Source organism: Myxocyprinus asiaticus, chromosome 13 (assembly GCF_019703515.2).
Source record: "Myxocyprinus asiaticus isolate MX2 ecotype Aquarium Trade chromosome 13, UBuf_Myxa_2, whole genome shotgun sequence".
NCBI classification, from domain to species: domain Eukaryota; kingdom Metazoa; phylum Chordata; class Actinopteri; order Cypriniformes; family Catostomidae; genus Myxocyprinus; species Myxocyprinus asiaticus.
The window spans coordinates 18,513,205-18,540,274 of NC_059356.1; the positions used below are offsets into that span (position 1 = coordinate 18,513,205).

The following is a 27,070-nucleotide window of genomic DNA, read 5'->3' on the forward strand; positions in this document are numbered from 1 at the left end:
GATATTTCCAGGTTTTCCACAACTTTTCAGAACTTATTTTTAAACAAATGATAAAATCTTATTTTAAGTCGTAATAATTATACATAGTCAATCTGATTATAAACCAGAGCATATTCCAGTTTTATTAAATCAAAAATATGGATTTAAATGAAATAAAATGATCACAGAGAAAAATCTGAGTGCATTTATTCAACATTATTATAGAGGTGCAGCTAAAAGGTTATTCTTATCCAATATCTCCCTCTCATGGATGAAACATGTCTTGACATCAACCTAATTCACCTGCGTCTTGCCAATCATGTCCCTTTTGATGTCTTTTTTCATACGTTTAAATGGAATAACTTCCTTGATACAGTTTTGCTTTCTGAAACAATGGAAGCTGAAGAGATGAAGAATTTATTGTGTTTATGTTGGTCATATAATTCTAACAGGCATAAACAGCAATCATACAACATACTAATTTGGTGAAAATGTAGAATAACAGAAACAGGACCCAAGAATCCAAAACCGAAGGAAAAAAAAAAAAACTCATAGGGCTTCTCTCAATATATCCATTATCTCCTTCCATACCTATACTGCACTTCTGCTTTGGGTTTCATGAACAAAATCCAAATCCCACTTCCTGAAAGGTGATCCGCCATGCTATTTAATAACAAAAACATTAAAGGCGACGGTGCATTCATTTGAACTGGTCATAAAAGCAACAAAGCCAGTGATAACTCAGAACACAAGGCCAGCTCTGTGCTTTCCATGAAAATCTAGGAGGAGGAACATGCCTCCTCCGCAGAGATCTACACCACGCTCGCCTGATTCAATACTGAGCCCAAGACATATTATAGTTCCAGAACACCCTGCATCAATCTTTGAATTAAAATATTACTTAATATCTTTAAGCAGAAAACTATATTTGCCAAAGTCATTGTCATTCGGTGCTATCAAGTGATCTTTTCTGGCTTTGGCATGTTTCATCAACAGGAATTCTCTTCTGTCCTTCCATTCTTTCAACTCCTCCTCTCCATGTGCCATCTTACAAAGTTCCTCCTCTGTGCAGGTGCCCTTGAGGAACCTGGAGGGATCAAAACATCAGTTACAATGGAACCATCTCAACCTGTCGTAACCCTTCATGACCGATGTTACATATTAACATGCAACTCACCGCTCACAGACTTTGAAGGTGCCTGTAGGGAAACGATACTGCCAGCAGTTCTGATCGTCCTCAGAGTTGAACACTCGCTCTTTGTGCTTCTCAGAGGTGATGTGCTGCTGCCACTGCTTGTCGCTGTTGCAGTTTTTCCCACACAACCAACAATGGTTGCCAGCCTGATGAAACAGCAATATTTAGAAGAATGTATTCTTGAAGTTATTTGTGATGTGTGGATGAGCTACTAAGGAAGCTTTTGTGAAAAGCACGTCATTTTAATGATGACGATGGAAAATGTGCATGTGATCACACTTGAGTAACAAACTTGCACTTCAATATTTTCTGATAGACAAAAGTTTCCATACCACTTCCTCAGCATAATCTGTGGGCATCAGAATCTGTTTGCCATTCTCTCTGGCAGCACTGCTGGAGGTTTTCTCACTCCAGCCCGGCTTCTGGGACTGCAGCCACAGCTCATACAGCTGCTCCATGTCTGAAACTACACACACGCACACATGACATTGGTGACAATATATTAACCCTATAACGCTGTATCAAATATGATACACAATGTTTGAGGGCTCCTGTTTCACTGTCTGATCAAGCAAATGAGCCAAGCAACCTATGACATGTAAGTTTTACATGTTTATGGCACCTTCTAGTGGTTATTTGTAAGAGAAAAAAAAATGGTTTTAATGTTTTAAATCGGTCAGTTAAAAAAATGGCGAACTTGCGCAAAAAGTGACTATGTTGGGATAAATGACAGCTTATTTTAAAAGTTCAAGATAAAGTTATTGACATTTTTTGACAATAAATGTTTACTTTATAAGACTAGCCTATCATTGTTTCAAAGCACTATGTTTAAGTTAATAAATTACTCTGTTGAATTTATTCATTAGGCTTTATGGGTTAAATATGACATTAGCACTCTGTTATGTATCAACAGAAACTTTACAGACTGTTAAATTTAAAACATTATTGTTCTTTCCTCTTGAAAGACTAATAGTAGACTTTGTTATAATAAAAAAACATTTGATATAAGTGTCAAATCTACAAAAAAAAAGTTATGTTTTATGAGGGCAAAAAGGTATCTCAGATTTCAAATCACAAATTTGAAATACGACATGCTGTAATAGAAAAATAAATGAAATAAATACAAAGAAAAATGTGAATGTACAGTGCTGTGGAAAACTATTTGCCCCCCTCCTGATTTCTTCTATTTTTGTGTATTTTTCATATTAAATTGTTTTAGATCTTCAAACAAGATATAACATTAAACAAAAGCAACCTGAGTAAACACAAAATACAGTTTTCAAATATATATATATATATATATATATATATATATATATATATATATATATATATATATATATATATATATATATATATAAAGCAAAAAAAAAGTTATCCAACACCTATATCACCCATGGGAAAAACTAACTGCCCCCTTAAACTTAACAGCTGGTTGTACCACCTTTATCAGCAACAACTGCAACCAAACGCTTCCGATAACTGGAGATCAGTCTTTCACAACACTGTGGTGGAATTTTGGCCCACTCTTCTTTGCAGAACTGCTTTAGTTCAGCCACAATGGAAGGTTTTCAAGAATGAACAGCCCATTTAAGGTCCTGCCACAGCATCTCAATCAGGACTTTGACTAGGCCACCCCAAAACTTTAATTTTTCTTCTTTTGAGCCATTCAGAGGTGGACTTCCTCCTATGCTTTGGATCATTGTCTTGCTGCATAATCCAGTTGCGCTTGAGCTTCAACTCACAGACTGATGACCGGACATTCTCCTTTAGGATTTTCTGGTAGAGAGCAGAATTCATGTTTCCCTCAATTATTGCAAGTCGTGCTGGCCCTGAAGCAGTAAAGCATCCCCACACCATCACATTACCAACACCATGCTTGTCCGTAGGTATGATGTTCTTTTTGTGGAATTCTGTGTTTGATTGATGCCAGATATAACGGTCTTCCAAACAGTTCCACTTTCGACTCATCAGTCCACAGAACATTCTCCCAAAAGGTTTGAGGACCATCAAGGTGTGTTTTGACAAAATTCATATGAGCCTAAATGTTCTTCTGGGTTAGCCGCTCTTCCATTGATGTCATTTTTGGCCAGTGTCTTTCTGAGAGTGGAGTTATGAACAGTGAACTTTACTGATGCAAGAGAGGCCTGCAGTTCCTTGGACGCTGTCCTTGGCTTTTTTGTGACTTCCTGGATGAGTCGTTGCTGTGCTCTTGGAGGAATTTTGGAAGGTCGGCCACTTCTGGGAAGGTTCACTACTGTGCCAAGTTTTCTCTATTTGGAGATAATGGCTCTCACTGTGGTTCTTTGGAGTCCCAGAGCCTTTGAAATAGCTTTGTAACCCTTCCCATACTGATGTATTTCAATCATCATTTCTGGAATTTCTTTGCATAGTGTGCTACTGGTGAGACCTTTTAGACAACTTCATGCTGCTGAAAATGTTCTATTTAGGTGTTGATTTGATTGAACAGGGCTGGCAGTAATCAGGCCTGGGTGTGTCTAGTCCAGCTGAACCCCATTATGAATGCAGTTTCACAGATTTGGGGATTTAGTAACTATAGCAAATACTTTTTCACACAGGCCCAGTTGGTATTGGGTAACTTTTTTGCTTCAATAAATAACATTATCATTTAAAACCTTTTTTGTGTGTGTGTTTACTCAGACTGCCTTTGTTTTATGTTAGATTTTGTTTTGACATTGTTTTATGAGATATACACAAAAACAGAAGAAATCAGGATGGGGGCAAATACCTTTCCACAGCACTGTATATGATATTCATGCCTCTACATCCTTTAATCTATGTAGAAAAAGAAACGGGGCAGTCAAAATATTATAAGGAAGATTACTGAAATACAACTTGGTGCAGCGATTATATATGATATTCAATATGATATATGTTTACAAATATAGTCAAAAGGACAGGAAAAAGAAATTTACTTAACTGATGTGGCAAAAAATAAATATTTAAATGCTGTGGAAGAAGGAAAAAAATGAGTAAAAACGCCAAATGGGAAACACCCATCTGGAAAACTAAATGGAGGAAAAATTACCTCTAAAGCCTAAGTATCAAATATGATGCATACATTGTTTTTTAGAATTTTCTGATAATTCTTTCATATGTCAGGCTTTACAAGGTTAAATGCAGTGCTGGGTAGTAATGGACTACATGTAATCTGGATTACATAATCATATTACAAAAATGAGCTACTTGCAATTAGATTACAGTTACTCATTTATGGATTACATATCAAATTAAGGGACAGACAAATGGCAAATAAAAGTAGAAGAAATTTTTTTTTAAAACACTTTTTGAAACAAATAAACAGTATATTAACGTATTGGGAAAAAAGTATAATTATGTTAAAATAGTAAAAGTTTTAGTGCATTTTTATTGTTTGTTTCTTAAAAAAAAAATGGCACAAATAATATCGGCCATTAAAAGTGAAAACTGTGGGGGAAAACATTAACTGTAAATGACCATGTAACCTACTGAAGGGTTTGGCACTCAAATGCATAATGAACTTACTATTGTTATCCTTCATGAAGGTCCATAGATCTCGTTCCTCTGTGCTGTGCGCAAAGGTGCAGTTTCCAATGTACTGACACTTTTTGCCAGAAGACACATGCATGCAAATCTACAATCATGCAGAAAACACAATTAATCAAGAGACAGAGGTAATATTCATAAACCTTGAACTTGGTGATATTAGTAATGGAAAAGCAGGAATCTTTCTCAAACATTTTTGTAAGCTTGAATAATACATTACACTTACTTCAAACTGAGCAGGAATCGGCTTTTTTGTTGGGAGAGGGCGAACTGTTGTCCACTTTTTCCGTTCAACAGAGCTAACCAGAACCACTCGTCTTTCTTTAGACCAACTGGTCAAAGGGAAGTGTAAAAATAAAAGATATTATTAGACACTGGCAGAATATTAGACCTAAAGCTAATGTGTGTAATTTTTTCAGTGTTCAAATTCTGGGATATCCAGTTGACCACGGACATTCGCCATTACCCAGTCGTTAAATTAAGGTGAAACTAAAGCATTTTGTGTTCATATATTAAAGTTTATATTTGATAAGTTTATGCCTCATTTGTATTTTCACGGGAGTTTGGCGCGAGCCTCTGTAGATGGCGCACACATCAGAGCGCTTGAGATGTGGTTCGCCTTCACGCGCTCTCAAGAGAAGGGGCGGTCACACTAGACTTTGTGCATGTGAGATTTTTCAGACAACGCAACGAATGAGGATATGATGTCACACGAGGGCTTCTGGTTTAAATAAACAATACATCACAAATTAAAAAAAAAACAATTATCATTCAAAATGTTCAAATATACAGTCTACTTACTATCCAACAACAATAAAACACATCTAGCTTTGAAAAATTAGAGGTCAGTAGTGTGTGATGTTTCAATCTTCTGTTGGTCAGCATTCCCTCGTCATCATGAAACCAATACAGTGTCAGTTAGAGACATGTGAACAATGTCTCAGTTTCAGAAAGCAATCCGATCAAGCGTTTACATGGCATATATTTTCTTCTTGAACGGATTATAAAAGGTTTCCAACAACCCTTACAATCCGAATGAAGTTTACATCGGATTTGGCCAATTCATTCCAATTGACATGGTTACGTGAGACTTTTTATTCTGACTGCGTTACTAGTCCGATCACAAACAGATTACTAGGCTCCATGTAAACACACATAATGTGGTGCTTTTGAAACATTAACCTAACACAGCAACATTGGCTCAACCAATGTGTGAGTTTGGGGTGGACAATCTGCTTGAACAACCAATGGAAGACAGAGGGAGTTTTCTAGAATCTGTTTATTTTAGCAGTTCTGTATGGTGATGCTAATGTTGTAATTACACACTTCAGTTTAAAAACTGCAGTTCAGCGAGTTAATATATTCAGTACTCACGGATGCTTAGCCTTGGCACTGCAGTACTTTTTGTTTTTGTCTGGCTCACTGACTTGACCGTTTCTCCAACACTGCGCACATACAAACTGCAACTTCAGGTTAGGTGGGCCAAATCTGCACAGGGCTTGATGGAGCTCCTATGGGTTTCCACAACAAAGACATTACAAGAGATGTCTAAGAGAAATGTGGGCATAGATTTCTATGATATACAAGGTTCCCAGACTTTGTGACCAATGAATTTCCATGAAAATTCCAGTTATTTGCAATTACTGGATAAAGATTTTTTTTTTACAAATTACTTTGATTCAGACCAATTCATCAAGAGTTTTCGTGTTTGAGCAATTCATTAAGAACTGACTCAACAGAACAATTTGCTCAAAAATCAGACATCAAAATGGCTTGCCAGTAAGTTTCATTCTATACATGAGCATTACTAACATGGCCTGGTCTAAAGGGGGGCTTGGGGGGGCATTGCCCACCCTAAATATTTGCCCACCCTAAAGATCAAACCCCGCAAAAGATCATACCCTGATTACCAAGTTAATTCAATACTTTATGCAAAGCATGACTAACTATAGAAATTCCCATGCCCTTTTTTCATGCCTTTTAACATGCTATACATTTCCAGAACTGAAAAACACAATTTAATATTCCCTCATATTTCCAAGTTTTCCATGGCCTTGGGAACCCTGGATATACAGCCTGTGTTTTGCTATAAACCAACTTTACCTGGGTATGAGTAGCAGCGTCCATATTCCAATATTTCTGGGACTCTTGAACGATACTTTCATGTGTGATACCTAAAACCAAACCAATAGTATTAAGATAGTGTTTCATGTCAGCTCTGATGTCTTATAATTCAAACTCATCCTGAGCGGCAGGTCACCTTGTTCACTCTGCATCATCCACACTTTGAGCTCAACGAGGCTGTGGGCGTAAAAGCAGGAATCCTCTCTCTGACACCCATATCGCACCTCATGCCTACACAGATCCATCTGGCAATGAGTGTGGTAGGGACGGACTTTGGAGTACCTAAAGGTTTTGTCCTTCAAAATGTGTACAAGGCACCTGAGGAATAAAGCAATAACAGCCTTACGTTATTTATAAAACTTCTCATGACATCATGAGTGTTGCACTACGGCTGTAATCTGTTATTCAGAACAACGTCATTCACCGCAAGGCATGTCCAGACAGCAAATGTGCATATTCATGTCCACACAAGACCCTTACTTCTTTTCCTCAAATGCATGCTTTGTCACTGGGTGAGAGCATAGACTGGGGTTGTCCTTATTGGTTTTGCTGATTATTCTGGGTTTGTGATCAAAGCACACCTAGAGACCAAGTCACACATGTTAGATGTTTGTACAACTTGTTTAAACCGATGCAACTTTCAACTGAGACTTGACAAACACAAACTGAAAATCCATTCTTTTGAAAACCAGTCATTCCAGTTGATGACGAAACGAGAAGGCATGTTAAAAGCAAATATTTCCTAGGAAATATAGAAATATGATTCTATATACAGTGGGGTTCAAAAGTATGAGTTCACACTGAAAATTTGGTATTCAAAATATAATGTAAACCTGGAATAAGGCATTAAAAAAAATACTAAGAAGTTTTGATATAAAACGAAAAAGAAATGGCTTATGCACTATTTTTTTGGTCACTAAACAAATGTAAGCAAATTTGTGACATTGACCATGTTAAGACTTTTCTAAAAATGTTTTTTTCCCCCCTTGCTTCATTAAAGCACACAAGAAGCTCTTTGGAACATTGTCAAAAAGTCCTGGATAACAAGGATCATAAGTCATATGAAGCCCATGCCAGTTTGAGTGCATGCTGTAATTTAAGAGGGACAAATTCATGTTAACTTTTCCCTCAAATTGCTATGCAGATAATCTAATTTGTGAAGAACTGTATTAAATTAGAAAAATGCTTAAGAAAAGCCTCTTCACAAGCAGTTTGAGACTTTTGGATCTCATTGTACAAAAGGAAATTAACGTGCAGGTGTATCAGGGATTAGTCAGTAATTCCATCTATACTGAACAAGCCATTTGAACAAAAACAGCACACTTTACCTCACAGAGGAACATAAATATCCCGTGGTGCTCCAGTAGGATTTTACGAACAGTCAAATTGATCTTAGGCCTCGATCCATAAGGATCGCACAGATTTTCCCTGCAGATGAAGCCTTTGCGTTCCAGGGTCCACACATCAATTTCCTCTTGGCAGTAAGCAAAGGTACAGTGTCCTAGGTACCTGCATTCTTGTCCCATTGCTACATCTATAAAGCACAATATATGGTCTTTTGTAAAAGGAGTAATATAAAGTCAGCTGATAATTATTGCAAACAGGTTGATTAGGACCCCGTCACAAAAGCAGGTCATTTAGCAGTCAATATTAGGACTGTCAAGCGATTAAAATTTTTATGGAATTAATTAAATACGCCGATTAAATCAAATTTATTGCATATCAATATTTGCAAATATGAATTAGCCATAAAAAATATATATATTTGAAAACTGTATTTTGTGTTTTCTCAGGTAGCCTTTGTTTTATGTTATCTCTCATTTGAAGATCTAAAACAATTTAGCATGAAAAACACACAAAAATAGAAGAAATCAGGAGGGGGGCAAATACTTTTTTACTGCACTGGGTATGTATATATATATATATATATATATATATATATAAATATAAATATAATCACATTAAATGAGCATGTTAAATTAACAGCCCTAGTCATTATACAAAAATATCTAGCCATTCGATCTTGTGATTGAACAATCAGAATCAAGTATTTCAGAGAGATGAGTAATAATCTGGGAAAAAGCAAGATGGGAAAAGCCACAAACAGAACATTCCAAACTGCTTTACCTTTGCAAATATAATAAGGCCCCATGTATTGGTTTTTGGTGGGTCTGGGACGAATAAGCTTCCATGTTGAGAGTTCTGTATGTTTAAGTCTTCCCAAAAGCAAATCCTTTTTGCATTTGTGGTCCTCTGGATGGTAGGTGTAATCCAGCACTCCATTTTCTGTGTATTTAAGCAGGTGATAAAGCACTTCATATGCAAAACCTCATTGTTTCCAAAAGGTCACGAGCTGCAAAGTTGTCAAGCAGCACTCCTGCATGACTGACGCTTACCAGTTTTAATATAGCACGAGGAACAGGCCTGTTTGAAATCATGGGTATCGGCAAGAGGATTCTTGGCAAAATCTAGCTGCGGCGGATAATCCTGCATGTACGTCCCATCGGATGTGCTGAAACCCATCCCGATGGGCGGAATGCTTGGCACTGACATGTCACTGTTGCCCAGCTGAAACAGCAAATAACTGAGTGAGAATCAATGAGCACAGCTGAATGTAATGTAAAACGCAGGGGAAAAAAAATTAAAAACATCTTACCGACATGAAATGATGCTGGCTAAAATGATTAACTGGTCCATTTTTTTAGATGAAAAAGAACAGAAAAGGGACATCAGAAATTATAAGTAAAAACAGACTGAATTCTTCATTAAGTGTTACTTTCTTAAAAAATAAAAAGAGCAAGAACAGTTTCCCCCAAGCATTTGGACACTCAAGTCACAAATAAAACAGTATGAATTTGTTATTTGTGCATTGGGTAACAAAATATCTAACAAAGTGGCATCTGCAAACAAATGATGCTGGACCTTTTCTCAGAACTAACTTCTGAGAGAGAATGTTCTTAGCTATTTTTGCAATTCATTTGAACCAACTGGGGCTGGTTGCATAAACAGCCATTAAATTAAGACTGCATCTAACAATTAGTTTGACTAGCTAAATACCCCATAGAAAGCCTGTTGCATAAAACAAGCTCACAGTTGTCTTTAGTAAGACAGTCTAATTTGCATTGCATTGTGGGAAATTTAAGACACTGAACAGCTTTAAAAAAAATGGCCGACAGTGGACGCTCAATACAGTTTTCATTTGCTGAAAATATTTGCTTATTAGAGGACTACAGTGCTTCAAAATTGATTCTAATGAACAAATTTAGTGATTTTAACCCAAATAATTAAAACACATGACATTTTATTACCAACGTTGAAGTCAAAGTCTCCTACAAAGTCTCAACTCAAGCCCCTTTCAGCCCTCATCTGAAGCCCCCACTGGCTCAGCTGACAGTTATTTTCCATGGCAACATGGAATATAAACAAAAGTTAGCCTATGGGTCTGGGTAGGATTGTACCAGCTGTGCATAAGGTCTCACGTAAGTTGGGACATTAAGGGCTTAGTAACTACTAGTTAGTTTGTAACTAAGTCAGTGCTTAATTTGGTTGCAACGCCTGTTCTTAAGGCAAGACTTAACTAGCACGTTGTAAGCACTCCGTAAAGTGATGCGTAGTTGCATTTACCATTTACCTGCATTTATCCAATAAGCAGCCTTCAAATTTGTACACAGAAGTGTTAAAAAGCAGAGAATTTCAGTTTTATCTTGTTACAGTTGATGTTCAAACCTTGTTTGCTCACGTATCTAAAATAAATAAGGGATGATACAAGCCGCTTAAAAATAATTCTCTCTCGTAAATGTAAACGAGTGTAAATGTCAACATCATAATGTATGTCGAAATGATTGATGCCCATCACGCAAAACATGAGCTCATTGACGTCATTAAATATCAGTCTGCTTTTTTATTCCATCAGTTGCTCCTGGTCGGAGGCTTCTGTAAATATTTAGTTTATACGTACGGTTACGTTCTACCTAGGTTTAATGGTGCAACGCTCAAATATTTACTTAGTGCCCATTTACACCACAACTAGGCTAAGTTGTAACTTACGTATAGCCGGTGCAACTGGCCCCAGCTGTTTTACATTTTTATCTTAAATTAGACTGATCTAAGTTTTAAGCAACTGACTGAAAAAATTAATACCAACATTTTACACGACTAACTGGTAAGACTAGTCTAAAACTGTTTTATGCAGTCAGCCCCAGATCAGCAGGTGATATTTAGTGGATGTATGAAGTCAGTATGAAAGAATAATTGACGATGGGCCACTGAATTATTGAAAAATAATGCACACCCGAGGTGGTAATGCGCTCACGATGCACAGCGGTTTACTTCAAATATAATTTCACACCTTAGAACGTCCGTCAACCAATCAGAATCAAGCGTTCAACAGACCCATGGTATAAAACAAATAATTTCATGAATGTTTTCCCTTTGAAAGTGTGTTTTTGCTAGAGTTAGACTGATTAGTTTTACCGATTAATCGGTGCCAGTCGTTGCTTTTTGGAACAACTGGTTATCTGCAAAAATCTATGCCATTTTTTCCCCATGTTTTTCTGTAGCCGGCGCTGGAGGATTCTACAGTCAGAACAGCTTGATTCTACATCATAACAGCGGCCTCTAGAAGTGAAATAAAAACAATCACTGACATCTCGTGGGGATTTGCCATCTCTAAATCTTTCATCATTGATGATATTCATCCATGATTTGTTTCCTTACTTCAATGCATATTTTGTTATTTTGATACGATATTCAAGTTTTCTGAATTGACGCAAGGGCATGCAAATTAAAATGCGACTATATGGAAACTTGCCCAGTAAGCAGATATATTGTGTCTCCAACTTCATACCTTGTGAATAATAATAAACCTTATTCCTCAATATATAATATTCTTTTTAATTTTCTTATTCCATAATATATTTACAAAATCTATAAGCTGATTAATCGTTATCGGACTTTCCCACCACCTTAGTTATTGGTATCAGCAAAATTTATTATCATGTGACCTCTAATTAAAAATAAATGCCACTTGGTTTGATATTTTGTTAATTCAAAAGACATTCAAACTTTTCTAAGTGTACTTTAAGTAGGTATACACCAATATAGAATTTCAGGGCCGATCCTGATAATTTGCAGCATACTGTGGCAGATACTGATACTTAAAAAAAAAAAATCAGTAGTTTTCAAGTTATGTAATCCTGCAATGAGGACAGTGTAAACGAATTTGGCTCGCTGTCCCTGGAGGAGGGCTTGTGGCTCGAGACTTGACCCAAGCTTGAATACGCCACCGGACTTGAGTTATTAATGAATAGTTTGGAGGCTTTGGGGTGGTGGATGGATGCTGGAAGAATTGTTGCCGCATGTATGTAAGCAGTTTATATACGCTTACTCTGACGATGTGATTGGTCGGATTTACACATGCTCCTCCCGAACTTTGTATGGAAGATTTCTGTTGATGCGGTTTCCTGTGTGTGAGAGGGGCAGAAGTGCCACAGATGATAGAACAAGCAGTTGCCGCTTGTGGAGGCAGCCTAACGCTAGGGTCTGCTTGGGGGATAGGAAACCGAGAGCTACAGGATAGGTAGAGAATGAGTAGAGTGAAAATAGACAGAAACACTGAAGAAACAGGGGTGGTTGCTGCCGCATGGAAATGAGCTCTCATGAGAGCTGCTGTTGCGCTTAAGGACTCCTGTAGCTGGGAGGTCACCCCCACCCCCCCAAGGTCTGCCCGTGGCGAGAGCAGGCCCCAGCCGACCTTAGGTGGGAGTCTTCCCGGACTCGACCTTATGCCATCTCCAGATGCAAGTCATTCAACGGGTGTGGGGCTCGGCTGCCACTTGAGCGGGCGAGCCCATCCTGAAATCGAATGGGGGCCCTCACTGCATTCGAAAGGAGTCCTCACAGCAGTACAAACAGGAGAGCCCACGATACAAATAAACGTGAGTTAGCTCAAACGGCTTTCGCACGGGAGTACCCTCACTGCTATTCGAACGGGAAAGCACTTGAATGCATGTAAGTGGGAGGGCCTTCAGAGTCTAGCCAGGGGGGCCCCCTTGCAGCATCCGAACGGGAGGGCCCTCCATATGCGTGGACGAGGCTGTTTTGAATGACAGAAGAGCCGTACTGCGTTTGAATGGGACAGCTGGATTGCGATTCGAACGGGAGAGCTGGATTGCGATTCAAGCGGGAGAGTCCACGGCCTGCACGTGGTGACTCTCGCTGCATTCAAATGGGAGAGCTCTTAATGTGATTTGAACGGGAAAGCCCGTGCTGCATTCATTGATTAAAGTTGCTTTAAAACAAGACCACTACTTGCTGGTTCCTAGAGGGACGGGGTTTATAGATAATATAACATTATGGATCATGTAAACAGTAATGTGTAAAACATGCATTTGCAGAAACACCTAGCATTAAATGGCGCTGGCGATTGGGGTAATTGACTAATAGTTGAGCCAGGGTTGTAAAAGGGAATCCCCTAAAAAAAAAAAACACCTTAGGAAGATATTTCGAACTTTGGGATTTTTTTCTTTTTTTGCACGATTAGTTGTTGCAAGACACCTGCGAACACTCGAAATCTGCTTTTTGAGGGAGACATAATTAAACCTAGTGTCTATGGACACCTTAAACTAATTGTTTGCTAGATTAAATATCTGGAACATTTGTGAAGTGATGTCGGGATACATGCTTGCATGTGCATACGTACAACTTAATTTAAAGATGTGATTTGTCATTAAATTAGAAGGCACCTGAAACCAAGTACCAGGATGAATACTGTGGTCTGATATTTCTTAACTTAAGCGTATGGTATGGAGCTTTGTAGATTGTTCTCCAACATAATGCGAGTAATTCAATTAACTCTGTATTACTGGCACGGGGTGACTCGTCTCGTTTTGGCGAGGATGTACAAAATCATTTGGAGTTTGTGCCTGAGAATTGGATTTAATAAATACTATACGGGCGCCGTTTTGCAGTAGTGTGGTCAATAAATACGACTTATTTATATTGATAACCTGTAATAAATTCTACAGAAAAACTGATATAATGTGAGGATGAAGCAAAATGTGAAGCTGAATCATCCGGCGCCAATTTCAACCCGTTACTTTAAGCTTGAGTGGAGCGCAAGATTATGACAGATTGTTAAACCACTTTAAAGTCATACAGCAATTAGGTTATATGGTCAAGCTTCTTAAGTAATCCAATGATTCAGGCAAAAGTTGAGAAGACTTGTCTGTAAAATTAAAATGATGTATTGATTTCACCTGCGTGAAATGTTTGTCCTGGGCGGGAGGAAAGTCATGTTATTGTTTAGAGATGAATAGAAATTTGTATTGGTGCTCGCTTCATAGTTATCAGAGCTGCGTGGCGAGGTGAGCTCGAATGCTGCGAGGAGGCGAGACACGTTTGCGGAACGATTCATGAACGATATGTGACGCGGAGCGTAACCCGCCGCTTGCGGAGCCGAATTCAGCTCGAGTCTGATACGGACTGAAGCTGTATATAGCTGTAGTGAGCTGTAGCATGGTCAGAGCGGATGCAGCTCGCGCTAAAATATCTGCACTGATTTGGAAAGATGTTTGTAATTAGAGTAAAGGTCATTTGAAAAGGAAGTTTGCTTGTTTCGTGATTGCCCGTGTTCCAAATGGATCACACTCCGAAGGGCACATTGCAGGGAGAACAATCATGATAGTCATGTTGGAAGGTAACTTAAAAAGGAATTTCTGAAAATAAAGGCTTAAAAGGGAGTTCCAAATTTTTTAGCCCCCCACTTCTTAGCCCTCCAAATATCTCACAGTTGATGGTTAAGTCTTCGTAGGGAATATGGCATGTGAACAATCACTTCTGAATGGAACACGCCCTAAACGAGCTGCACGGCGAGGTAATCAGGCTGACAGGAATCACCTATGCGGGAGAACCGGATTGAAGTGCTGCATAATTAAACAAGAATAAAATTTGCTGGCTATGTTGAAATTTAAAAGGGAAAAAATGCATGATCGTAAAATTAAAAAAAGCCAATGCATGCACATATAAAATAACTTTACAAACTTATGCAGTGTGTCTGATATCAACATGAGGGACACAGATACAGTATGAAAAGCATGCACATTAGAATCTTTTGGGTATTGCTATAAAATAACTCAGAATTCTGCTCTAAACATCATATTAGCATATAATTAAGAGAAACTGTTCTTTTACTTTGTGTTTTATTATCATTCTGTAAATCACTGACGTAATGACTGATGTATGTCCTCATGAAATTAGAGACTCTCCCCTCTAAATCCGAACACAAGTGGTCTAAAGAGACGACAAGGTGTAACGGTGATGTATCTCGCTTTTACACTTGTGATCGGATCACCCAAAAGGCATCATAATACCAGGTGTACACTCAGTCGGGGACAAATGGTCATGTAGTCATCTGCAATCAGTCCTAGTGCGTGCAGACAAGCACAACATAAAACAAGACTGGGAGTTGCAGAGCGCTGACTGCAAGCTGTGTAGTGTGTGCTTGGCTTCAATTGAATGGTGCCGTAAATATGAGAATTTACGGTAATTCTGATCATTTGCTCACAGAGCGAGAATAATGAACTTTTAACAGATGTAACAGTCCATTAAACCAAACCAAGGCGATAAATAAACAGCAAAACACACAATATAAACTCTAATCCTGCACATGCGCATCTCATTCACAGATGCTTGGCGCTTATCTGTGGCAGTTCCGTTGTGTAATTTATATTGTGTAATATTTCAAAATCTATGCACCATATCAGGTTGTGATTGGGCTTGTTTTAATCGCAATGATTTGCTGCAAGTAACAATATGCTATTTTTCATATTCTGTTTATATTTCATGAAGTAATGAGTGATAGTAACATACATGTTTTTGTCGCATTTTAATTTATTGCTTCATGAAACAAACACAATATGGGGAATGGCATGTCGTTAGTTACAGCAGATGATCCCATTTAAAACCAGTCCAAAACAACGTAACAAGGTGCAGAGATGATGAAATAATCCTTACAGAGCGATATAAGCTAGGCAGGCAATACTAGCCTGGCTCTCAATGTCAGACACGCTGTGTGCGCACGCACACTATCACTTGAGACTGCCCTAGTTCCTGCCTGAAGAGAGAAACCGCAGGCAGTCAGAGACAAATTGTCTGCAAAAATATAGGTGGTTATTCCACTATCTGTGCGATAATATTTCGATTTTTCCAGTTTATTTTTCCACCGACATATCATGCATCCCTAAGCTTAAGTGTCCAAATACTTCTTGTGGCCTCTATGATGCTGAGGCAGCATACCTGTCTGAGACTCTGAAATTGACAAACTATCCAACGAGTCCAATGGAGAGGAAAATGTGTCCAGACCAAGAGAATATGATGAAATCGGTTTGTGGTAGGGAGCAGGCAAATTTATTGTGCACTGTGTAGTCATGTTCAGAAATGGATTGCTCAGGTGGGAAGGCATGAGCAGAGGACTCGGTATCGAACTACTGGCAGCAATACTGGTTGGTAAAGGGATAGGTCCATCTACTGTAGGAACATCCTTGATGGGGAAAAGACAAACATAGAGTTCTTGTTTTAATTGATTTTGTATGCACTCAAAACTTCAAAACTTGTGCTTTAAAGACCCCGTTTACACCTGGTATTAAGATGCGTTTCGGTAGATCCGATCACGTGTTCAGCGCTATATACAGTGCATCCGGAAAGTATTCACAGTGCTTCACTTTTTCCACATTTTGTTATGTTACAGCCTTATTCCAAAATGGATTAAATTCATTATTTTCCTCAAAATTCTACAAACAATACCCCATAATGACAATATGAAAGAAGTTTGTTTGAAATCTTTGCAAATATATTAAAAGAAGAAAAAAAAAAATGAAAAAAAAAAAAAAAAAAATCACATGTACATAAGTACTCACAGCCTTTGCCATGACACTGAAAATTGAGCTCAAGTGCATCCTGTTTCCACCAATCATCCTTGAGATGTTTCTACAACTTGATTGGAGTCCACCTGTGGTAAATTCAGCTGATTGGACATGATTTGGAAAGGCACACACCTGTCTATATAAGGTCCCACAGTTAACAGTGCATGTCAGAGCACAAACCAAGCCATGAAGTCCAAGGAATTGTCTGTAGACCTCTGAGACAGGACTGTATCGAGGCACAGATCTGGGGAAGGGTACAGACAGATTTCTGCAGCATTGAATGTCCCAATGAGCACAGTGGCCTCCATCATCCGTAAATGGAAGAAGTTTGGAACCACCAGGACTCTTCCTAGAGCTGGCCGCTTGGCCAAACTGAGCGATCGGGGGAGAAGGGCCTTAGTCAGGGAGGTGACCAAGAACCCGATGGTCACTCTGACAGAGCTCCAGCATTTCTCTGTGGAGAGAGGAGAACCTTCCAGAAGAACAACCATCTCTGCAGCACTCCACCAATCAGGCCTGTATGGTAGAGTGGCCAGACGGAAGCCACTCCTTAGTAAAAGGCACATGACAGTCCACCTGGAGTTTGCCAAAAGGCACCTGAAGGACTCTCAGACCATGAGAAACAAAGACTGAACTCTTTGGCCTGAATGGCAAGCGTCATGTCTGGAGGAAACCAGGCACCACTCATCACCTGGCCAATACCATCCCTACAGTGAAGCGTGGTGGTGGCAGCATCATGCTGTGGGGATGTTTTTCAGTGGCAGGAACTGTGAAACTAGTCAGGATCAAGGGAAAGATTAATGCAGCAATGTACAGAGACATCCTTGATGAAAACCTGCTCCAGAGCGCTCTGGACCTCAGACTGGGGCGACGGTTCATCTTCCAACAGGACAATGACCCTAAGCACACAGCCAAGATAACAAAGGAGTGGCTCTGGGACAACTCTGTGAATGTCCTTGAGTGGCCCAGCCAGAGCCCAGAGTTGAAACCGATTGAACATCTCTGGAGAGATCTGAAAATAGCTGTGCACCGACGCTCCCCATCCAACCTGATAGAGCTTGAGAGGTCCTGCAAAGAAAAATGGGAGAAACTGCCCCAAAATAGATGTGCCAAGCTTGTAGCATCATACTCAAAAAGACTTGAGGCTGTAATTGGTGCTTCAACAAAGTATTGAGCAAAGGCTGTGAATACTTATGTACATGTGATTTTTTTTTTTTGTTTTTTTTTTTTTTAATAAATTTGCAAAGATTTCAAACAAACTTCTTTCACATTGTCATTATGGGGTATTGTTTGTAGAATTTTGAGGAAAATAATGAATTTAATCCATTTTGGAATAAGGCTGTAACATAACAAAATGTGGAAAAAGTGAAGCGCTGAGAATACTTTCCGGATGCACAGTACAGGTCTAAATGGGGTCAAGAATGTTTTGTGATCGAATCACAAAAACCACATATGAATGTGGTAAAAAACGCATGTGAACAATTGCATTTGAGGTGTAAATGCTAATCCGTCCTGTATGTGTCCCGGACAGCAGTGAAGCACCTCTCCTTGTCTGTCATTCACCCGCTGCACTAAAGAGTTTAAATTATGCCGGTTACGTGCAGCTTTAAAAGGAAATAACCGTTCGATTGGAAAATTTGAATAAGCAATTACATATACAGTACAAGCATGAGAACTTCAACATGCAGGGACACAGATGAGACTCACAAATTCTCAAGCTTGTTTAATACAGGTAATTCACTAAAATAACAGCGAATTCTGTTCAAAATTCTGCTCGTTTGTGCTCATATACAATTTCAGACGCATCTGATAGAAACAGCGCAGCGGGTTTTTTTTCCCCCACTTTGTTTTTTCTGACTTTGTCGTGCTTTAACGTCATACAGCAACACACTGACATAGTGATTGTTGTATGTCGTAATGAAATCAGAGACCCTCCCCTTGAAATCCGAACACAAGTGCTCTTAGGAGACACATTTATGTGACCAGGTATAAACAGCGCTACATCTCTCCTGACCACATGTGATTGGATCACCCGAAATGTCTCTTAATAGCAGGTGTAAACAGGGTCAAGTTGATAGTTCACCCAAAACTATTTCCTTTATTATTTTTTTCATGAAACCCAAAAGGAGATGCTAGGCAGAATGTTAATCTCAGTCACCATTCACTTTCAGTGCGTGTTTTTCCATACATTGAAAGTGAATAGTGACTAAGCCTGTCATTCAGCCAAACATCATCTTTTGTGTTCCACAGCAGAAAGAATGTCATATAGGTTTGGAATAACATGAATGACAGAATTTTCATTTTTTGGTGAACTATCCCTTTATTGGAACACAAATATGGTTCTGAATCTTACCAAAGAATTCTCCGAAGGACTTGCTCTGTCCAACAGCTCATCCAGATCATCGCCAATAATATCTGTATCATAGTCCAAGCGAGACTCTGGTGTTGTGTAAGAGTCATTGGGCCTAGTTCCATTAACCAGGGGCATATGCAGAGGCATGGGAGCAGGCTCTGTCTTATGGGTTTCAACAGGGATGACTGATGGTGAGATTAAACAGGCAAGAGGCTTAGCCTCAACCTTGTCCTTCTCACTGCCAGTGGCACACACTGGCATGCTGACTGGCAATGGATCGCCCATACTCTGCATAGACTGGCCAATTTCTATTAAGCAAATGGGGACAATGAGGCATTAATGAGATGAGTGCAACTGGTTTTCAAAACCAGTAATTAATATATGGAAAACACTGACTTACCCATTTCAATGTCCTCCACGGAGGCAGAGCTTTGAGAATGCTGTTAGGAAATAAAGCGATTCAGCTAGAATTTCTCATTTTAACATGCATAATATAATAGACACATTCTAACCTTTTACAGGTCTTACCTTATCATTACCAGCTCCTGATAAACTGGAGCCAGGCAAAACGTTTAACGCAGGCTGTTTAAAAAAAAACAACAAAAAAAAAAAACAGGGGGAAATAGCGAACAAGGTCAAATAGTCAGTATAGTCAATGTGATCCAAAACTGACATTTAAGATTTAGATAAGATAAGATTTACTCACTCTCATGTTGTTGCAAACCTGTATGACTTTCTTCCATGTAACAACACAAAAGTATATGTTAGGCAGAATATCAAAATGCAGTCACCATTCACTTTCATTGTATGGACAAAAAAAAAAAAACATTTGCGTGAGAGTGAATGGTGACTGAGACAAACATTCCGCCTAACATCTCTTTTTGGGTTCCATGGAAGGATGAAAATCATACGGGTTTGGAAAAACAGAGCAAATGAGAGCGATCTATTCCCAAAAGTTTATTTTCCCTGGCACAATCAACAAGGGTGGTTTCACACTTGGTTCGATTGCTTGGACTGAACCAGAGTTCGTTTTCTCCCCCCTCCCTCTGCCCCTGCTGGTCACATAATATTTGGGTCCAAACCGCGTTCTGATTGCATCATGAACTCGAGTATAAGCAGCAGCTGTTTACCACTGTAACTCAAGAAGAGGCAAGCTTAACAGTGTTAAGTATTGAAGTTTGTCTCTTTGGATTTACCACCAAACTTTACATGCACAGAACGACACTTGTGTTTTTTTGCACAGATGCATTTAATGTGCAATGATGCACACGGATGCATTGCAAGAGATGTGAAGAATGTGAGCTGCTCTCTGAAGGCAATTTATTTGGAGACAAGCAGGTATGAGAAATCATTAGTAGTTCACTTCCGCGGTTAGGGTCGACTGCGCTTATTTCAGCAGCACACAGTACTGCAATTCACAAGAACCATACTTTAGATTAGGGGTGGACAATATGACCAAAATCTTATAAAAATAGGTTTATATGTTAAATAACCATATATTAATGTCTTAATGTCTGTTTTTGGATAGTACAGTAATTGAATTTAATACCTTATAAATGAAAACTACTTCCTGTTTTATAATTTTATCTTTATTTGGAATTTGACAAGCATAGTCAAAGTAAAAAAAAAAAATCTAATAAAAATACAAATCACTTACTAACCTTTTCTGTGTAAAGTTATAGCCAACTTTAAAACTTCGTTGCCATGACGTTGTAATCTCAACAAACCCTAAAATGACTGTAAAAACGACAATTTAAACAAATTTATAGCTCAAATAATACACTAGTTTTAACAGATGAATTCATGCAAGTGCTTTTAAAATTATATGCTTCACATTTCTGTGTAATTCTCAATCTCTATTGATTGACACTTTATATTGTAGCCACAATATATATCGTCATATTGCCTTATCTTAACCCTGACCACCTTTTCAAGTGGACTTGTGTGCGGTTCACAGGTTCGCACCAGAGTTCGGAAACCAGCGTTCACATAATCCAAATGTACCAAACTTCAACATCAAACGAACCCAGGTGCGCACCAAAAGTGCTAGTGTGAAAGCACCCCAAGTTAATTAGCATTCCTCATTTTGAAAGAAAATGTCTAATTTTTAAGCCTTAAAATTCTAATTTCCAGTTTGCTAAGAAACTGCTTGGTAAACCAAAATGTTACCTTGCTTCTCACATAAGCCTTTCGGATTTTCAATCCCAACATCTTGGCAAGCTGCTGAGTCATTTCAATCACATGAGTATCCTGCAACGTAAATGAAACGTGAAGAACAAAAGTAATACAATAACTTTTTGATTAAACCGCCCCAAAGTAACGTGGTCTGACCTGAGGCACTGCCATGGAGCATTTAGCAACAGCCTCGTAAGCCTCTTGATGTCTTCCCATCTCTTTTAGACATCGTGCTTTCCTGTAAAGTGCCCTGTAGTTGCTTTCATTAAGCTGGAGTGCTTTTTCACAGTCTTCCAGGGCTTGATCGTGCAGTCCCTGCATCAATAACCACAAACAAACACATTAAGATGCATACATTATTATTATTTATTTTTATATAAATGATGGCGACGGATGGAAAACATGATGACAGAATCATATAAAATTACACATCCTACAAATGGGACAGTATGTTAAACTAGTCGACCAACAACAACTAGTGAGTTAATATTTTTTAGTTGTAGTGCTTTTAAAAGAATGAATTGAGAGATGCAACATTTTGTAATGTTTAAGCGTGCTGACAGAGCATGGTGCATTTGTGTGTAGTTATTATTGCGTCTTAAATCATCCAAATTATTAAGGCACTGCTTGAACAAATTCACCGCATTCAACAATAAATATTAATTTTAGTCATTATTGGACTTTAAATAGCCTGTTCCATTATTATGCATAGTCCACAGGTTTATTTGTGAGGTGTTGTTGATGGATTAAAGGACAGTATTTTGTCGAGTACTCTTTAATAAACTGTTGCAGAAGAAAAAAAAAACTGTTGGAAGCCATGCACTACACTGGCAGCCAAATGTTTGGAATAATGTACAGATTTTGCTCTTATGGAAATAAATTGGTACTTTTATTCACCAAAGTGGCATTCAACTGATCACAATGTATAGTCAGGACATTAATAACATGAAAAAATTACTATTACAATTTGAAATAAATGTTCAGAACTTCTTAAACTACTTCAAAGAGTTCTCATCAAAAAATCCTCCACTTGCAGCAATGACAGCTTTGCAGATCCTTGCCATCCTAGCTGTCAGTTTGACCAGATACTCAGGTGACATTTCACCTCACGCTTCCTGTAATACTTGCCATAGATGTGGCTGTCTTGTCGGGCACTTCTCACGCACCTTACAGTCTAGCTGACCCCACAAATGCTCAATGGGGTTAAGATCCAATTATCTGTTGTCCAATGTCTGTGTTTCTTTGCACACTAACCTTTTCATTTTGTTTTTCTGTCTCAAAAGTGGCTTTTTCTTTGCAATTCTTCCCATAAGGCCTGCACCCCTGAGTCTTCTCTTTACTGTCGTACATGAAACTGGTGTTGAGCGGGTAGAATTCAATGAAGCTGTCAGCTGAGGACATGTGAGGCGACTATTTCTCAAACTAGAGACTCTGATGTACTTATCCTCTTGTTTAGTTGTACATCTGGCCTTCCACTTCTCATTCTGTCCTTGTTAGAGCCAGTTGTCCTTTGTCTTTGAAGAATGTAGTGTACACCTTTGTATGAAATCTTCAGTTTTTTTGGCAATTTCAAGCATTGTATAACCTTCATTCCTCAAAACAATGATTGACTGATGAGTTTCTAGAGAAAGCTGTTTCTTTTTTGCCATTTTTGACCTAATATTAACCTTAAGACATGCCAGTCTATTGCATACTGTGGCAACTCAAAAACAAAGACAATGTTAAGCTTCATTTAACGAACCAAATAGCTTTCAGCAGTGTTTGATATAATGGCAAGTGATTTTCTAGTGCCAAATTAGCAATTTAGCATGATTACTCAATGATAAGGTGTTGGAGTGATGGCTGCTGAAAATTGGGCCTGTCTAGATTTGATCAGAAATTACTTTTTTCAAATAGTGTTGGTGCTGTTTTTTTACATCAGTAATGTCCTGACCATACTTTGTGATCAGTTGAATGCCACTTTGGTGAATTAAAGTACCAATTTCCTTCCAAAACAGTAAAATCTGTACATTATTCCAAACTTTTGGCCACTAGTGTACATGTTGGGCACCCACAATAATCTTACAGTTATGCACTCCAAGCACTTCAGTTACACTGAAGCGTATCATTTTGCCCTCAAAGATGCAGATAAGTTGTGCCCTACACTGGAGCATCTTTTAGTATATACCTCCTATTGATCTATTGTGTATTTTCAGTGTTCCTATTGTATGGCTGCACTTAAGAGTCCATATATCCCAAAGAAACGCATCCAGTAACGTTCAATTGTGATATGATTTTTTGCCTCAGTGTTGTTGTATTATAAGAAAATGTGCAAAATAATCACTAAAAACGGTTAACCACAGTTTTTTCTCACACTGCGGAATCCCTAATCTGTATGCAAATGGATATTCTTACCATGTTTAAGTAGGATGCTGCACGATTAGCATGAAGCTTCTCCCAAAAGCCTTGAGAGATGCGGATGTCCTCTGATTCTGCGTACTCGGCAATGTTTAAGGCCTCAGTGTATAATTCAACAGATCTCGCCCATTCGCCTTCAAGGTATACGTCATTTCCCTCACCAAACAGATTCCTCACCAAACTCTGAATGAACGACTACAGACAGGAGTCAATTCACATTATTAAATATCTACTCTAAAAACCAAATCAATGCTTGACTGGTTGTGAATGTGATCAACAAACCTCATACTGCTCCTGGGTACCAGGAAAAGGCAGGGTAGACCTACAATTAACCAGTGGAAGAGGACATTTAGAGATATAACAAATATGTTGAGAACATACAACAGATAAGTACAAATGCAGCATGCAGCTACATTTGCTGCAATTGAAATAGACAATCAGTGAATGAGGTTGGGAGGATCCAACCATTTCCCTTTATAACACAAACTGAAGCCATGCTCAAAGCTCACCAGTCTGCTCAGTGTACATACTAATGCTTCAAAAGCTTATATAAAAAATAAATAAATAATAAAAAAAAACTTACTGAATGAACTGCAGTCCTTTCTGAATGTCTTGCCACCGGCTGCTTCGGTCCAGGCATGTGGCTGACATCTTCCCGTTCGCGTTTAAGACCTGCCAAAACCTACTAATTTCTGATAAACAGATTGATGAGGCAGGTTTAAACTAGCATCTACATGGGTCTGGCAGAACGAGAAACCTGTTATGGAAAGGTCTTCCTGTTCCGTTCAATTTTAAAAGCCCCACTAACAACCTCTCCTTAACAGATTTTCTGACTATAGACAGTCAAATTAGCAGCAGGGACGTGGCATAAATCATAACAACACATTTCCTTAACTTCAAGAGATATTTGACTGCCAGTTTAAGCCAAAGTAGGGGAATTCACATAGTGGCGGCATCAGATACTGATTGTTTTAGCCTGATGGAAACTTCTGACACGGCTAACAAAGACAGAGAGAGAGAGAGAGAGAGAGAGAGAGAGAGAGAGAGAGAGAGAGAGAGAGAGAGAGAGAGAGAGATGTGAACGGACGGACCCTGACTAATTACTGATACACCGTCACTGTATGGATAAATGTAAAAAAAGAAAAAAACCTTTGATGGATATTTTGAGCTTCTGTATTGCTATCTACAAAGTTGGAAACACGTAGCTCGTCTGATGTTTGTCCATGTAAACTCTTGCGCTACATGAGCAGTCACTAGGTAGACTAGCATGATAGCATTTTTACCGCGCAGCTGGGCCCACTTGACCAGCTAATGCTGTATATATATATATATATATATATATATATATATATATATATATATATATATATAGATAGATAGATAGATAGATAGATATATATATATATATATATATATATATATATATATATATATACGAACAAACCTATACATTACTGTCATAAAACACTCACCTTATAAAGAACAGTGGTCAATAGAAAACAGGCTCCTCCATTCAAACACTAATGTTTTCATATGTTCGTCAATCCAGTCTCTTCTTTGGTCGTGTCTAGAAGGGATCCCTCATTCGTCAACTTCTCGCACATGCGCAGTCTGTTATGTATATGCTGCGTTTCATTCAAATCGGATGTGGGATGTTTCTACTTGATGTCTCCAATATCTGACTAAAAGCATTCCCATGCAAACAAACCTGCCATGCTCCCGTTTGCTTAGCAGGTGTTTGTCTGTCACCAGAGATGTCTCTTAACAACCCAGTTCATAAACAATCTGCAACACTAGCATTTGTGCTAGGTGTACGATTATCAAGACAGTATCATTTACCATGTTTTGAACACCTGCTACTCTGCTAACGTTTGTTGTTAAACACTCTTTCATATCATGTAATGTAGGAACTTTGACTAATTTATCGATATTATTTAATACAAGTGAATGTTTATCACTTATTTTGTACATCTTCCTGGGTGCCGACATGATTGTGTGACGTCACGCACTTGCCTCGGCGAAATTGGAGTTTAAAATTTCCGCACGACTTTCCAAATTGGAATTACGACTTCAAGTGGCGTTCCATTGCACGTTTCACAGTAGGAAGTTGGAAAATCCGGCTTTCTGAGTTGAATGGAACGAAGCATTAGTCTAAGTATGTGTAATTACGTTCATCAGTTAACTGTGTTTATCAAAAGAACGACATATAAAGTTAAAGATCAGTTCAAAACGGCTAGCAACATGACAACGTAATAAAACCTAATAGTTCATTATACAGTATTAAGTAGACAGCAATATATGTTGCTACGAGTTCCGCAGTTTGCGCTCTTTTCCAGTTGAATCCCATAGAAAAATGCAAACAAATGTGTATACATCCACTGAGGTGCGGATACAATCTCAAATAAAATAAAATCCCTTTATTGTCACACAACCATATACACAAGAGCAACAGTGGGTGAAAGTCTTGGGTGCAGTTCCGAGCAACATAGCAGTCATGACAGTGATGAGACATATACCAATTTACTCAATTTACATATCTAATATACACATAATTACTCACAACACAATATACAAATAATAATATACAATGTACAGTATACAATACACACAATATAGAATACACATTATACAATAAAAATAGTATATATAAAATATACAGTATGTTGTATTGTGCTGTATTGACATTCAGGCTGATAGTCAGTTGCCAGTGTGTTGTTAAGAGAAAATAATTTATGACAGTCCGGTGTGAGATATAAGAGTAAGAGTAATAAAGTGCAGTGCTGATGTATTTGATCGTGAGAGATCAAGAGTTCAGAAGTCTGATTGCTTGGGGGAAGAAGCTGTCATGGAGTCGGCTGGTGTGGGTCCTGATGCTGCGATACCGCCTACCTGATGGTAGCAGTGAGAGCAGCCCATGGCTCGGGTGGCTGGAGTCAGCCAAAATCTTTGTTCATTAAAAATATAACGTTGCATACGGATGGATTATAACCTTTAACCTCTTATGCAATTGGCGAATCAATTACCACTATACCACCCAGTCAGACTCCTTTTTATCAGAGCTGATTGATGTACTTCTGCACTGACTTACAATATCTCATGACCGACAATAGCACACATAGAGATGAAGTTATCAAATTTATTATGTGAAATATTTATTTTAGAGCTTGATGACTATTTATCAAAACAGACAGTTTAAAATAATCTTTTACTAGCGCTCATCGTTGCTGTGCGACATCAAACGCGTGTATAATCTGTAGAATTGTAGAATCTCACGAGATTGACGAAAGAGGGATCCCTTATAGACACTACTCTCTTTTTTGGGGCAACGTGATCTATGACGTCTTGTTCCCTTTTTTTTTTTTTTTTTTTTTTTTTTTTTAG

General features: G+C 38.4%; 1 protein-coding gene across 5 annotated transcripts; it reads right to left on the reverse strand.

Moving 5' to 3' along the window:
• Nucleotides 1–91: 91 nt before the first annotated feature.
• On the reverse strand, nucleotides 92–25,274 carry LOC127450169 (zinc finger CCCH domain-containing protein 7A-like). Of its 5 annotated transcripts, none has more exons than XM_051714024.1 (23): nucleotides 25,162–25,274; nucleotides 24,273–24,374; nucleotides 23,972–24,011; nucleotides 23,687–23,884; nucleotides 21,449–21,607; nucleotides 21,287–21,367; nucleotides 19,646–19,699; nucleotides 19,518–19,557; nucleotides 19,118–19,425; nucleotides 16,139–16,382; nucleotides 9,501–9,532; nucleotides 9,241–9,412; nucleotides 8,972–9,130; nucleotides 8,173–8,378; nucleotides 7,325–7,425; nucleotides 6,981–7,162; nucleotides 6,824–6,894; nucleotides 6,095–6,231; nucleotides 4,947–5,052; nucleotides 4,700–4,808; nucleotides 1,507–1,640; nucleotides 1,157–1,320; nucleotides 92–1,066 (listed from the first exon to the last, which is right to left on the reverse strand). In XM_051714024.1, exons 2-23 carry the CDS (start codon nucleotides 24,338–24,340, stop codon nucleotides 877–879), a joined length of 2,955 nt encoding a protein of 984 aa, XP_051569984.1. In that variant the 5' UTR covers nucleotides 24,341–24,374; nucleotides 25,162–25,274; the 3' UTR covers nucleotides 92–876. The 5 variants fall into 5 exon arrangements, with proteins under 5 accessions (XP_051569984.1, XP_051569983.1, XP_051569985.1 ...); XM_051714023.1 differs by having other exon boundaries at nucleotides 24,273–24,381; nucleotides 25,162–25,272; XM_051714025.1 differs by having other exon boundaries at nucleotides 24,273–24,371; nucleotides 25,162–25,217.
• Nucleotides 25,275–27,070: the final 1,796 nt, after the last annotated feature.